The sequence below is a fragment of the Tamandua tetradactyla genome, chromosome 6 (assembly GCF_023851605.1).
Source record: "Tamandua tetradactyla isolate mTamTet1 chromosome 6, mTamTet1.pri, whole genome shotgun sequence".
Classification (NCBI taxonomy): Eukaryota; Metazoa; Chordata; class Mammalia; order Pilosa; family Myrmecophagidae; genus Tamandua; species Tamandua tetradactyla.
In genome coordinates, this window is record NC_135332.1 from 156,860,477 (window position 1) to 156,876,170 (window position 15,694).

Here is a 15,694-nt window from a genome sequence, read left to right on the forward strand (position 1 = left end):
TCACTCAATAGGCAATTAGTGAATATCTACTCAGTACTCTGTGGCATGTTAGATGCTGAAAATGCAAAGATCAGTTAGCAAGATATGCCCATGCACTAAAGAATCTCTTGGTGGAGCAGGAAAGGGGATGATTTAACAAGTATTTGCAGTGCAGTGAGACAATCAAAGTAACTCATTTTTTAAAAATAATTATTTCACAGGGAATTGCCCCTGTGAGTACTGAAAAATGATATATATTGCCCATTTATGATAATAAAGGGAAAGGTAAATGTGATGTCTGCAGAGGAATTGTTAAATAATGGTGCTTTAAAAAGCAATCTTTGGGTGGATGATGGTGGCGTATTGCAAAGTTCCCGCCTGCCATGACAGAGACCAGGGTTCGATTCCTGGTGCCTGCCCATGTAAAAAAAAAAAAAAAAAAAAGCAATCTTCCTTCTTCCTTCCCTCGTTTCAGAGGAGGAATGTTTTCCCATAAACACTGTAGTGTGTTTTGAGACTGTTTTGGGGTAGTGCAGGTTAAGTCACAGGCACACCTAGAAGCCATCTCCCAACCCTCCCCTCCCCTCACTTTCTTTTCCACTGTGTGCAGATGTTTCAGTAGGTTTCCATTCTGCAGCCTGGGGGAAATACTAGGTCTAATGAAAAGGCTTTACCAGACCTTAATACCTTTTCAGGGAACTAGTAGTTTCAGCTGCCTAAGAGGGCAGGAACTCTCACTTAAAAATGAGTAAACTATTAAGGAATCTGAATAAACTATAAGGACAACATATATTTATTTATTATATTAAATATATAATTTGAATATACACAGAAAACTATATATTTGTATAAATACCCCACCCTCAGGCAGCACAGATTTCTCTCTCCTCTTGAATGCAAAGTGGGCCCTTTGGATCTGCCATCCACTGACCTTGACCCAAGCATTTTGACCTCCCCTAGAGTCTGGCCACAATGGTACCTCTTCTTCTGCTCCTTTGGGTCCTGTGTGCTCTGCTGGTAATAAAGCAGACACTCGCTGAAAGTCTTTTTGCTTCTGAACTTCCCTAATATACCATACAGCAACTCGCTCCACAGGTAGGCAGCAAGAAATGAAGCCAAAAAGGAGGTTGGGAAATTAGGAAAAATATTGAAGAATCATAAAATCTTAGCAAGAGTAAACAATTTTACTTTCCTTCTTTAGGTAATGGAGGGGTGATTCAGGATTCAGTCTCTTGTCTAAATCCTGGCTCCACTAGTTGCATGTTTTTTGTTTTGTTCTGATCTTAAGAAAGTCTGAGAATCTTTGTATGCCTCAGTGCCCTCATCTGTAAAATGGAATGATGAAATCACTCACTTCATAAGAATGATATGACGTTTAAAGAAAGCAACACATGAATAATATTTAGAATGTGCTGAGGATATTATAAGTGCTCAAAAAATGTTAAGATTATTGAACAGTTTGAAGCCTGCAAGTGAGGTTATCCATTTGCATTTTAGATAGATACTCTGTCAAGGATAATATTCCTATATCTATGAGCATACATTTTGCTTGTTTAAAATCAACAGGTTTCAATTAAGCACTCTAGGAATATTCATTATAAAATAAGTGAAAATTCCCATAAAGTTGCAAGAATTTAAAAATCTTGAGTCTTTTGATAGACTCAAAATGAGAAGTTTTTCTCAATTATAATCATTGGCCTTACTGTGAGAACACCCGGGCAACCACCTGACAAGTGTTATTAGCTCAAGATAATAACTAGAGAAAATGTATGAAGACAAAACATGATGTTATCGAATTCATAAATTTAGATAGGCTAAAACTATTTCTAAGTCTATACCACAAAGAGATGGAAAGTCAGGGAGATGGTCTGAAAATAAAATTTGATTCAAGGAACAGAGGGAATGAACTATGCTAAAACTATAAAAGTTAAAGGGTAAAAATGAGTTTAGAAAGATCAATTACACTTATTTGTACATAATATATTCAGAGTTAATGGCAGTTGGAATTAGAAACGACTAATAATTTAATTTGGACAGGAGGTGTTTCTGCAATTAATATTGTATGAGATGTTGATGTGAGTAAACTATTAAGGACAAGAAAATAAGTGTAAGTAAAAATACAATTAATCTTAAATCCCCTTTTCCCTCAAATAATCAATTATCTCATTAGACTGAAAGAGGACACCATTTTTATAAAATGGTTATAAAAGTAAACCCTTTAACATCTAATGCATCTCTTAAGAATTTTGCTCTAAGAAGGAAAGAAGCAAACCAACTGTTGTGCCAAATCTTTTTATTATTTATAAGCCATAGTCAAATATATACATTTCTGGATGTTTACTATTTTGTGGCTATTTTTATACTTTTGGGTATACAGACCAGCCTTTCAACTATCACATGGGATGGAAAGGTGCTTTCAGACCACCTGAGTTTTCCCAGAGTTTATTGGAAAATTATAGCAGATATTATGAGTACTGTCAGTGCTGAGGGGGAGAAAGTCTCTTACTTTTCCTTACTTCAGAGAATGTGTTCTGAGAGCTTTGAGGACCCCACATTTAGGACATTCCATTACTACATTTAGTTTCCCTTTTAAAAACATATTTTTGAGTTCAAAACCAAACACTGTTCATTAAATTATGTATTCCGTATAGTCCCCCTCTTCCCTTAGAATTTTCCATTAGTCAGTTTTTAATGGGTCTGTGCTGGTTTGAATTTGTAGGCAGCAGAAAAGCCATGTACTTAAATCTTCTTTCAGTATTGCTGGGTGGGAGTTTTTAAATTATCCATGGAGATGTGACTCACCCAATTGTGGGTGGCAACTTTTGATTAGATGATTTCCATGGAGGTGTGTCTCTACCCATTCAAGGTGGGGTGGCTTACTGGAGCTCTTTAAGAAGGAACCATTTTGGAAAGAGCCACAGAGCCTGCGCAGTCAGAGACCTTTGGAGATGCAGAAGGAAAACACCCCTGGGAGAGCTTCATGAAACAAGAAGCCTGGAGAAAAAGCTAGCAGAGGCTGCCATGTTCACCACATGCCTTTCCAGTTGAGAGAGAAACTTCAAACGTCATCAGCCTTCCTGAACTAAGGTCTCTTTCCCTGGATGCCTTAGATTGGACATTTCTATAGCCTTGTTTTAGTTGGGACATTTTCACAGCCTTAGAACTGTGGACTTGCAATTTAATAGATTCTCCCTTTTAAAAGCCATTCCGTTTCTGGTATTGCATTCGGCATCTAGCAAACTAGAAAAGGGTCCCTCAACAAATGTAAAGAAATTTGCTGGAAATGACATATACATACCACAAAGTCAAACAGTCAAATCCAAGAATGTTAATGCTAAGGCTCTACCAGAGTGTAAAGTACAGAGCTACTGGAAATTGCAAGTGCTCTTTTTGGAAGCCCACGAATAATTGATGTATTTAGTGGCATTCTATGCACTGGGCACATTTTCCCGAGCAACAAGTATATTTAGGTCAGATATACAACTATAAGCAGGAGCATATCTGTTTAAAAGAACAATAACCAAATAACAAAAATGCAAATTGTCAATTAAATAATTGGTTCCCATCTCTCAGGTCAACTGTGAATTAGGAGACAGAAAAAAATTGATACTTTACCTAAGAAAAATATTTGCTAAATTGTATTTACTTAGTCCAGTGCCCCTACACTGTTAACCTGACTATTTACCAGCACACATTTCTAATACAAAGAATGATGTGGCGTCACATCAGCTTTAACCTGACTATTTACCAGCACACATTTCTAATACAAAGAATGATGTGGCGTCACATCAGCTTGTTATAACCCATGTCAGAAATTAGCAAAATGCTAATCAGGCCCTCTTCTAATATTTCACTCTTCCACTAACAAAGAGAAATATGTTTCTCAAACTCTAGTGTATATGTTTTAGGTTTTTTCTTATGCTTTCCAAGGTGTTCAGGGAAAAATGTCTTCTAATCTAACTGCATTCTTTCTTTTCAACTTCTAATGCCTTCTGCTATTAACAAAAAAAGCAAAATTACCTTCTTCTGAATGCTTTCATTGGTAATGACTTATTTTTTTATGCATTTTGTAGCTTGTTTATACTTGTTCACACAAAATTGAAGACATTATAGTTTCAGAAAAAAGTAGTTTGAGCACCACAACAATAAATATTAAAATATATATACATGCACTAAATATGATATTCTGTTGCCATTTTTTTATTACTTTACAAATAGTACTATATATAACTTTCATAGAGACTTCATTCTCTCTTTAAAGAAAATACCTATATTGGCATTTTCATTGGTAAAATTAGAAAAAATATCATAGCTATATAAATAGGTGTTTATGTTACTCTTGATTAATTTAAATCAATACCTAACAGCTAAAAATCAATTCAAAAGTCTACAGAATTGAAGACCAAGCCCTCTAATGGAATAAAGCTCAAAAGTGACAACTTAAAACATTATATGTAAAAACAGATGACCAGAAACCTGAGAACTATCCTCCATTCCTCCCTTTCTCTAGTTTTCAACATCTAAATGGCCCTACATTTTTTCAGTTTTACCTTGTTAATAGCTCCTGAACCTCTTTCCTTCTCCTTTACACAGCCACTTTCCTGCCTTCAGTTTCTCGTCTGAGCTATTGCAACAATTTCTTCTGGCCTTTACTCTCATATGAATTCTCCACTCTCCAAAATAATACAGCTTTTACTAAAATTCAAACCTGATCAGGTTATTCCCTGAGTTGAAACTCTTCATTGGGTCATCATCCTAGTGCCACAAGATAAAGAATCTTCTATTTCCTTAATCTTACCTTCCAACACCATTGGATTACTCCAGCAAATCAATTCATCAGAAATATGGGACAACCTCTATTGAAGGTTTACCATGTGCCTGACACTGCGATAAACCCTTTACATGGTGTCATGGTCCATGTGTCAACCTGGACAAGTGATGGTACCTGTTTGTCTAGTTGGGCAAGTGCTGGCCTGTTGAGATGAAGGCATTTCATATAATTAAATCATGATCACGTCAGCTGTATCCACAGCTGATTCCATTTGTAATCAACCAAAGGGGAGTGTCTTCTCCAATGAGTGATGCTTAATCTAATCACTGGAAGCCTTTTAAGGAAGATTCAGAAGAGACAGGCTCTCTTCCTCCTTTGGACAGTGAGCCTCACCTGTGGAGTTCGTCCAGACCCTCCATCAGAATCGTCAGCTTCACCGCCTGCCCTGCAGATTTTGGACTCTGCATTCCCATGGTCACATGAGACACTTTTATAAATTTTATATTTGCGAGTGGTCCCTGTTGATTCTGTTTCTCTAGAGAACTCTAACTGATACACATGGGTTATTTCATTGAATTCTGAAACAATCTTTTTGCTTTTCTCTTTTTGTAAAAAGAAAAGTGGTTCCCTAATTCTAATGTTCCTTCTTTAATAAGTAACTAACAAAAGAACCTGGTAAAAACTGCCTTATGTAGTAAAACTAGCTTGTGTACTGGAGTGGTAATAGTCAAGGTATGGACCACAACTGGACAAAGTGGTAATCTCCCTTGGACAAATGTAGTCATTGATTTTTCAGTTTTACAGTAAAGATTCATTAAGGATGTAAAAAAAAGAGCCACACATTGTGTTATGCCCTGTTGAAAATAAGCAATACACTGTCTTCAAGTAGCATAATATTTATTAAGAGGGAATATCCAAGAATGTTAATTAACATGAATTACCTAAACACTAGTAATTGCAAAATACTACAGAGCCTTGTAAATCAGAGCATGTCATTCCTCTACTCAAAACTCTGTAATGATTCCCAATTTCACTTGGAGTGAAAAATAAAGACTTTACAATGGACCACACGCCCCAAATGACTTCACCTGCCCTTCCTCTTTCTTATCATTTTTTCTGTCTCCTTGCTATTTTTCATACTTCCGTTTTAGGGTATTTACTCTAGTTGTTTCATTCCTGGTGGGTATGAACCTTTGTATATAGGACCTTTGTTTTCGCATGGGCAGGCACCAGGAATCACAACCAGGTCTCCAGCATGGCAGGAAAGAACTCTGCCACTTAGCCACCATTGCCTGCCCAGTAGGACCTTTTGATGAGGTTACTTCAATTAAAAGTTTGGGCTAACTGAATCAGGATGGGTCTTAATCCTTTTACTGGCTTAGAGGAGAAAGACGCAGGCAGCAGCCAGAAGCTGGAAGTCAATGGAACCCAGAAAAGAAAAGGGAAGTAGGAGGGGCTGCCATGTGCATTACCATATGACTGAAAAGCCAAGAATCAAGAATGGCCAGCACCCAGCCCCAGAACATCAGTCTTCTAGAAAAAAGCATGCCTTGATGATGCCTTGATTTGGACTTCTCTTAACCTCAAAATGGTGAGCCAATAAATTTCCATCGTTAAACCAATCCATTGCATGCTATTTATTTTAGCAACCAAGAAACTAAACCAGAGTCTTACATTCCACAGTTAAAATGTCATGATTTCAAGGTCAAGAGGAAAAGAATTCTATGTCATAAAAATCAGCCCATTTGCCAGCATTTATCTTTTAAATAAAAAAAAAATGCACATAATAAGTTCATACTGAAGCATAGTATATCTGTGTAGTAACATTAATCTATATTTTTTTCCTGTAAACCTGAGTAAGGAAATCAGATGGAAAAATACTTCTTACAAGGAGGAATCTCAGCCAAATTTCCATTTCCCAAGACAGAAGAACACCTGTTATATTTCCTGAAATCTTTACTATGTAAAATATTCCTCTAGGAATATAGAGTCTGCTTTCTTAGATGAGAAAAAAAATGGAATATGTCCTTTACATATAGGTTTATGAAATCATAGAACACCTTAAAATATTTTTCACCTGTGGCTGCTAATTACAGTGTGATTGGGAGACAATTATTGCCAATTGTGATTTCTCCCTTAAATCACCCTATGGGCAGAACTTTTATCTCAGCGTCCAATGTGAAAGAAATACCAAAGATGTTCAGTGAAATAAGTTTCTCCTCAGCTTAGAAAGATTGATATAACTACACATGTACACATAAACACACACACAAACACAGCACTCACACAATTATTTTTCTAATTTCTCAAACTACTTAAGCATCTTGCTATTTCTAAATATCTAAACAAAGATAACTTTTACATTTTTTCTTACATTCCTTATTCATATTCATTGAGAAATAGTGTTTCTGTAACAGGAATTTTTGTATCCTTACATCTCAACCAATAACACTGGGGCTTCTGAATACCTAAGGAACTTCCTCAAAAGCTGTATGACTAGTTAAAATAACCTGCTTGACAAATGGACAGATTCTTGAATTCACACGAAATAGCTGTTTCTCCACTAAGGGAAACCTACCGTTTTGAAATTTGACAGAAATTAAAGTATTCGTTCTACAAACAAGACAGATTATTTTTTCAGAAAAACCACTATGTTTATGTAGAGGACACAATATTCTCCAGTTTCTGGAAGTTTTGTGCTCGAGTGTTCACTGAGTAGTCAACTGTTCAGATTGTCCCACTAAACCATTAGCCAACCACAGCAGCTCTATGCAGCACTCAATGCTTATACATTTTAACTAAAATAACTGAAATAATGTTGCTATTTAATCTGTTAAAGTAGCCAAAAATGTTGCCATGGCTTGTTTTAATACATTTTCCCTTTAAGGTTAGCACAGAATTTATTAGTAAATTTAATTCTATAAAGCTGTAACTACTCTTCAAATTTTCTTGTTCAATCTCTCCCCATTCCCTTGCACATAATTAATATCTTTCAAATGCTATGTTAGTGTCTGCACTGACTAGACACTAGATTTGAAAGCATGAAGAAAATTTCAAAATCACTGTAATTTATTAAGTGTGTTGGGCATCCAATTGTACCAGTTTCACTACTGTCCATTAAATATATTATGCTTTCCTCTCCTCTACCTGTACCACTTTCCTACTTGTCCCCCTTTTTTTCAGACCCTGTAACATTATTTTTCTTATCTATTTCTCCAAACCCCTTTCATTTTTTTTTTTTTAATTTGTAGTTCTGACTTTAATTTAGAGTCACTAAATTTGCTTTAGAACAACAACTGGTGTATTTTTATGGGACAATGTTACCAAGCATAACCATTTAGTGAGGAATTTATTTAATTTCTCCAAAAACAAATATCTTTGTCTACCTGGAGAATATTTTAATTTCTGTTCAGTTATGATTAAACAGAATTATTTTTATATGTATGTACAGTCTTATTTGTAGGGCTAATTTTTTTTTATATTCACTTTAATCTGAGAAGTCTTTTAGTATTTTGTTTCAATTAAAAGAAAGCATTAAGCTACTGTTTTGGTGTAATAGAGCTCATCAATACAATTTTTTTTTTTAAATTGGCAATAATCTTAGCCTCTTCTAACAGGCTGCCATCTGTGGTTTTTGAAAAGTCATGCAACACTGTCCTAAAAAATATAATGCCTAGGTGCTTATTTGTTTTTCTCTTGAGTGGAGAATCCAGATACCTAATGATACTTAAGAAACATCTGAAGACAACTTTGAGCCCAAAGTATCACTTTGAGAACATGTGCTTTAGACTGTTTCAGACTGTGTGAAATCAAAGCTAACCAATTAAATGCCATTCCCTGTGAGTGGTCTGAACAATGTCAAGAGGGTTGAAAGTCTTATTCAAGGCAACGGCACCTTTCCTTTACTCTTGTTCATTATCCATAGCAGTTCCCCCCGCCCCCCATTCTTGAGTTTGATTCAGATAACTCATTTTGAAAATATCGGCATGTCTTGATAGCTCATTTTATAAAAACAACTAGATATAACATAGATGGATAAAGAATCACAAATATAGGAATATTCTACGTAATAGTTTTCACTAGATTTGGAAAAGATATTATCTAATTCATCTTCCAACCCCCCGACAATTCTAATCAAAAAGTCCGTCACAAAGCACATAGATGCTTACATTATTTCTGGTATGCTTTTTCTGCCACAGATGTTGCTTTTCAGGACACTAAAATAGCCAGATAATTTAAATCCACTAGTTAACGTTTTCCCTTGAGAAAAACAGTTAAACTCCCAAAGCTCTGTTCTAAAAGGCAAGCTACTATGCATTATTAACAGCTTTAATTGGTTATATAGTCTATTGCTCAATTTCCTTCACTTAATGAGAATAATTTAAAAAATTTCTAACCAAAAGAGCTGTTTGAAAAATATTCTAAGTAATTGGATAAATATTCCCATTAAATTTTGATGATTTTATATTATTTATCTAATACAAATAAATGATCTATCCAGCATCCAACTGTGCATTTTAGAAATACAAACATACACAAGGGACTTTTTTAAGTTTCTTCAATTTATCTTAATCTTCTGTATTCTGAATACCTATGAAAACATATGCTGCTTTTGAATTGTATCACCTATGATGAACTCAAATTTTTTATCATGACATTCCCTCTCTCCTAGGAGTCACCCTGCCTACATAAAAATCTTAACCCCAGGCTTAATGGCATCAAATCTTAAGCACCAGCCCTGCTGAAGTAGTGACAATTCCCCTAATGTGCCATGTTTCCAGTTCTCTCTGAACATGAGGTTTCCTCTGCTGAAAATACCTACCCCTCCTTCAGGCCAAGTGTGGCCTCCTATTTGAGGTCTTCCCTGAAATTCATTGATAATTGAATACTTGCTGCTTTTGTGCCCTTTACCATAAACAACTCAATTACTATATTCATAGCAGTCTTCATTCCTTTTTTTCCCCTTTTAGACTGTGATCTCTCAGAGAATGCTACCTTAACATGTTTACCTTTGCATCTTCCATGTTGACCACAGGGATTGGCACATAGAACATATTCAGAATATTAGGTGGCTGAGTGAAGAATGCAATGAATCAATCCTCTTTTAAAGATGTGCCATCTATTTATATTACTATGTCACCCCAAAAAGCTGCTTATCCAATTCTAATATCTAGATCCTTTTTCCACAATTTGAGAACACTTATAAATTCTACTGGAACTCATTAGAACTTTATGCATGTCATTTTGAAGGAACATTTCAAAAGTTTAAGAAAATTAGACTGAATATTGTGCCCTTTTGACAGCCCTCTGATTTCAATATTCAGAAAAGTGATTTTTTTTAATATAAGCTTGTTCTTAACTTTCCTGAATAGAACATGATATTTTACCTGTGTATTCAAGATGAAACCCTGCAGCAGAAACACTGATGTCTGACTGAAAGTTTAGATATAAATTATTAGATGTACTGTTCAAAAGATGGGGTATTGTTGTTCCTGAAATGATAAATGAAAAGGTAAGTCAACGACATGATGAAACATCAGCGCACATACAATGATACAAACCACAACAGTGAAGCTAAATTAGTTAAGTACTAACCAGTCAATATATTATTATTGAAATTATGTATTAGTCAAGCTGTTGTTCAAGATTTTAAATATATAAATATGTCTCCTACATCCCTGTCTCATTTTACTGTTCCTGACTATTTCCATGGAGAAAAACCTTTGAGATCACATTAGATTGCACTCCGAAAATTGACAGGAACAAAGAGAGCTGGTGAAAAGTCACATCACTAAATTTTGCAAGTCACTCAAAATAAATGCTTTGAATTTCATATGGCCTTCAATCTTCCAACACAAGAGGAAAATAAACTTTATTTTAAAGTTTGCATGTATTTTTTTTATGGTACAGTAACAAGAATTTACATGGGCTCAGAAGATATAGTCATTTACTACCCTATAGCAGTGATTATATTTTTAAAATATATGTTCTTTTATGCCAGGTCAAGTAGCTTAATGTCTCTTAGACTCTGACAGCAAAAATGGCAGGTAGCTTTCAAAACTTTCCAAACCCTTTTCTCTCAGAGAAAAACATCATAATGATGTTCTTCTTTACATTTGAAGGGTATCAACTTTAGTTTATTCAATTATTGAGTATATCGATATGAAATATCTCCTCAACTCAAATACTTCTTGCCTATTTGAAACTGAGTAAATAATAGTTCAAGATTCTTCAGATCACAACTCAAGCATTTCAAATGACAAACATTACAATAGCAGAGCTCCAATTCTTCCATTTTTAAAATACAGTTTAACAAATATATGAGTTGGAAATGCTGCAAACATTTTTTTTTAAAGATCTAGTTACTTTATACTTGCTTTCTACAGGCTGTGGTCCTCTACTATTGAAATCCTCAATGAAAGAAATCAGGAAAAATGTATTGCAGAGTATACAACTGCTCCTTTTCTGACTGTCCATCTTATCCTAACTGAAGTCGCTAAATACAGAAATAAATGGAAACTCAAAACCTCAGGCCACTCGAAGTGCCTTTGGTCTTTTCGAGGATCTTCATGATTAAGAGCTTTAGTTGTGGAGTCACAGTAGGGGAATTCCAATCTCATTCTGACATTAACTGTACAGCCTTGGACAATTTAATTTCTCTAAGCCTCAACCACCTCAAAGGACTGATAGAAAGAACAATGAGGAAATCCACGTCAAGTGTTTCACATGGTGACTCAGTAGTCAATAGCTGCCACTTATCACTTTTCTCAGTTTCACTGTTAGATTTATTATTAAGAAAGGTATAAACAAAAGTACAGTTAAATTGTATGAGATTCTCCAAGAAAGATTTTTATCTAAATTTAATCAGGTACTTTTTATGCCTAAAAACCCTCCTGCTCTAGATTCTTACTTTGTTCTCCTCACTGATGATGCTGAAAACTTTATTTCACCTTCTCTGTGTTGAAAGAAGCTTTTAGATTATTGCATAAATTACTTTTAAAAAACTTACATATAAAAAAAGATAAAACATGTCCATTTCTTATCAAATGATTTTGTTAATTTTGTGTTTCTAACTGGTCTTGTTCCATACTCATACATTGATTTTATACAATTTTATTTCCATCATATTAATAAATGTGTATTCTCTTTATACTCACTGAATATTACCTTGCAGCTGTAATCATGTTGTTAGTCTCTATAATTATTTTAATGGCTGTATAACTTTCTACTGAGTGCATATACCATAATTACCAAGTTTTATTCCTATTATTGGCCTTTTAAGTCAAATTTTTCCCATTTTTAATTATTATTATTCATAGCTCTTTTTTTTTAAAGCTTATGCACCATATGACAGATGTACATGGCTCTTTTTTTAAGGAAAAAGCCACATAATATTTCTGAACCATGGTTCATCTGAAAATATTAACATTAAAATTAAAACATGAATAAATAATTACATAAATACAGCAGGAATATAGAAAGATTTTAAATAGCAATTCCATTGTTACCTTAAAGCCTTTCAAATCTCTGAACTTTGAATTTAATTTGTTGTGTATAGTTTCAAAAAAATTAATGGCACCAAGCCAGAGGTCTAGGGTGTTAAAAAAAAAAGACTATTTCTATTCCTAATTATATCTGTATTGTAATTAATTTTAGCTGTCTTATTTACCTGAATAACTTCCAAGTCTTGGAGCATTATTGTCACCTCCATCATAAAAGTCCAGAGAATCCCAATTATGTTCTGTAGCAAAGCTGACAACTTGCACCTGTGAAATAATCATTGCTGGTGAGAACACAATATGTACATTGCTAACCATATAAATATATTGCAGTCTACTTAGTGCTCCCAGGAACAGAGAGCTCAGAGCCTAGATCACATCATGTGGCCTTTAATAGATGGGTTTTAGTGCCACTAAATTTGTCATTAAGACCTAGCATACACGGGCCTATAGAATACCAAGCAGTATTCACTATGGCTATAACCTTGATAATTTCTGCCACTATTTCAGAGTGAGCTCTATTAAAAGCTTTGTATTAATCTAATAAATCAGCACCAGGAATCCCAATGCAATTCCAATGGGATGTTAGAACCTTATTAACAATTCAATTTTCTTATTTACTTTAGCTACTGAAAAATAACCAGATTTGTGGTCCTCAAGCATATAGGACATATATATGTATGCATTTTTAAAAATAGGTTTTTGCCTAGATCCATTTTATTTTTCCCTTCCTTTCCTTGAATAACCTTTGCTCATTTTCCTCTCTTCCATTAGAAAAAGAATGTCATTATCCCCTACGCACATTTTTAAGAGGGCACAGTATGGATAGCTGAAAATGACACCTTGTAACTAAACTGATTTGGAGCATATTCTAAAGATTATTTTTATGAATGGAATTATAATAGCTAAATCACTGTGAAGGTCCCTCAAGTTGAGAAAGGGAATGCTGGAGTATAATTTTCTCATGTCTATCATGTTTTATTTATGGAAAGAGACATGTGTTACTCTATCGCACATCACTTGGCACAGCTTGAGCATTTGCAAGAAACCTCCAGGACCCTCAGAACTGTGGCTACTATCTGCTTTGCTTAAATATCCTATAGTTTTAGAGGTGGCAAAGGAATAACTTTTAAATAACTATTATTTATTTTATTTGGCTAGTCTGTTATAGATGCAAACACTATGCTCATTTGGTAAATAATTAAAAAAATGAATTCCTTAATTTTTTTTTTATCTGAAAAGTAACTGATCATCCATCTTTCATTCAATTGAATGCTGTTGCCTCTTTTCCAAGGGTGAGTGCCACATGGCAATGAAGCTCCTGCCTGCGAAACTGGCATCGGACCTGATGGTCATGTTCCAGAGGAGGCAGAAGAACAAAATAAAAGGCATTTGACTGTAATATGACCACTACCTCCTTAAACAATGATAAATTCCTCATCGTATCCTATCTTTCTTCTCCTACAATTCAGGGAAAGAAAAGGTCACATTCAGCTGAAGGAAAGTGAAAGGATTCATGTAGGAGTTGACATTTGGGCTAATCTTAAAGTATGGAAAGGTTTTCCACTGAACGATGTTACTGAGTGTGTAAAGATGTAGCAGAGGCAAAACATGAACCAGATTTAGTGAACCATCAGTAATCCAATTTAGCCACAGTGAAAGGTATTTACACAAGAGGAAAGATGCATGTAAAGTTTTTAAAAAAATAGAGAAGTTAGCAAAAGTAGAGTTTAATGGATACAATGAGAGCATTTATACAAGAGGTACAGTGCCCAGATTTGCCACTTCCTGATTCCCTCTACCGGTGTGTGACCTTAGGAAATCTTACCTTTGTGGGCCTTGGATTATTTATATAAATGATTGTAATAATAGTATCTAATTCATAGATTTGTTGTAAGGATTAAATTAGTTAATACACTGAAAGGGTTTACAATAGTGTCCAGCACATATTATGGACTCAATCAATCTTACCTAAGAAAGAGAGAGAACTAAAAGCCTGAAGACCAGCATAATAATGATGCAAATGAGAACTGCCTCATTGATTATTTTAGAAGGGTATGGGACATAATAATGACTGTGCTTTAAAACCAAACTGCTTTGGGTGAATAAAATAGAAGTGAAAGAAAATTGTAATGTCCTATGCAGTAGCCCTTGTTAGAGGCAAAGAAGAATCTAAACTAAGTTGGCAGGGGAAAGGAGGATCCAGATGTTACACGTGTTGCTTTAGGGACTGTAACTAGAGGGGAAGGAAGATGGAAGACTTAAGAATAATTTATCTTTTTTTTTTTTCCCTGAATCATTGAGACCTTCAGGATGGGAAGAACAGAAACATAATCATCCCCTGGAAAACCATTACCTGGGAGAAGAAAAACCTGCTTAATTCTGGATACATATATGTAATAAGCTGAATACCAGCCTCCAAAGATATCAGGCAGGCCCTATTCCCTGGAAGCTGCAAATGCTATGATATATAGAAAGAGGGTCTTTGTAGGTATGATTAAGGATCTTCAGAAGTAGAGGCTATCCTGCATTATTTGGGCAAACCCAGGGTGCAGTTGCCAGTATTCTATAAGACAGAGGAAGAGGGAGATTTGGCACAGATGAAAGAGAAGAAATTAATGTGACCGCTGGGTTATAGATTGGAGTGATGGGGCCATAAACTAAGATATGCTGGAAGCCACCAGAAGCTGGAAAAGGCAAAAACCGAATTGTCCCCCAGAGCCTCTACAGGGATGCCCTGCCAACACCTTGATTTTGGTCCAATGAAAGTGCTATCGGATTTCTGACCTAAAAAATGTGAAATAAAATTCTATTGTTGCAAGCCATCACTTTTGAGATATTTTATTACAGCAGGCATAGGAAATGAAGACAATTTGACTCTAGGATTTGGGCAAATTATAAATGTAAGGTCAGCAAACTAAACACACAAAGGGCATAGAAACCAGGAATGGTCAGGGAGCCATCAGGCAATGCTGTGAGATCTTAGAGGAGACCCAAACAAATGACTGAGGATGCCTTATGGCAGAAAGCCAAATGAAAGTCAATAAGCAAATGATATTTCAAGCAACTACTGGCTCAGTTTTCAGAAGAACTTTGCGTTAGATGGAGTTGTCCATCATGGCATTAGGTTAGCTTTATGAGGTAATGAATCTATAATTATTAGAACCAGGCATACAGACATGCAAAGTCCATTTTGCTTCACTTGGAAGATTATATTAACTTCTGCTGATCATTCCACAAATTGATACAATTATGTAATCAACATTTTTTTCCATGGTTTATTACATAAAGATTGATCTTTGCTCGATACCTATCAGTGCTCCTGTTGAATTCAATCCCTTTGGCGTTCTCTCTCCCAAAAACTTCGCAAAAGTAAACAAGCAAACAAAATGAGCACCCTCTGTGTTGGTTTGAAGCTGTTATACATCCCAGAAAAGGCCATGTG

The 15,694-nt window shown here is 35.1% G+C and overlaps 1 protein-coding gene across 1 annotated transcript in view; it reads right to left on the reverse strand.

The window, feature by feature from the left end:
• Positions 1-15,694, reverse strand: part of CSMD3 (CUB and Sushi multiple domains 3) — a 1,056,828-nt gene that overhangs the window by 118,045 nt on the left and 923,089 nt on the right. Inside the window, exons 37-38 of the mRNA XM_077163312.1 lie at positions 12,420-12,516; positions 10,138-10,242 (exon numbers count right to left, since the gene is read on the reverse strand). Of these exons, the coding sequence (XP_077019427.1) occupies positions 10,138-10,242; positions 12,420-12,516 (202 nt within the window). The remainder of the gene's footprint in view (positions 1-10,137; positions 10,243-12,419; positions 12,517-15,694) is intronic.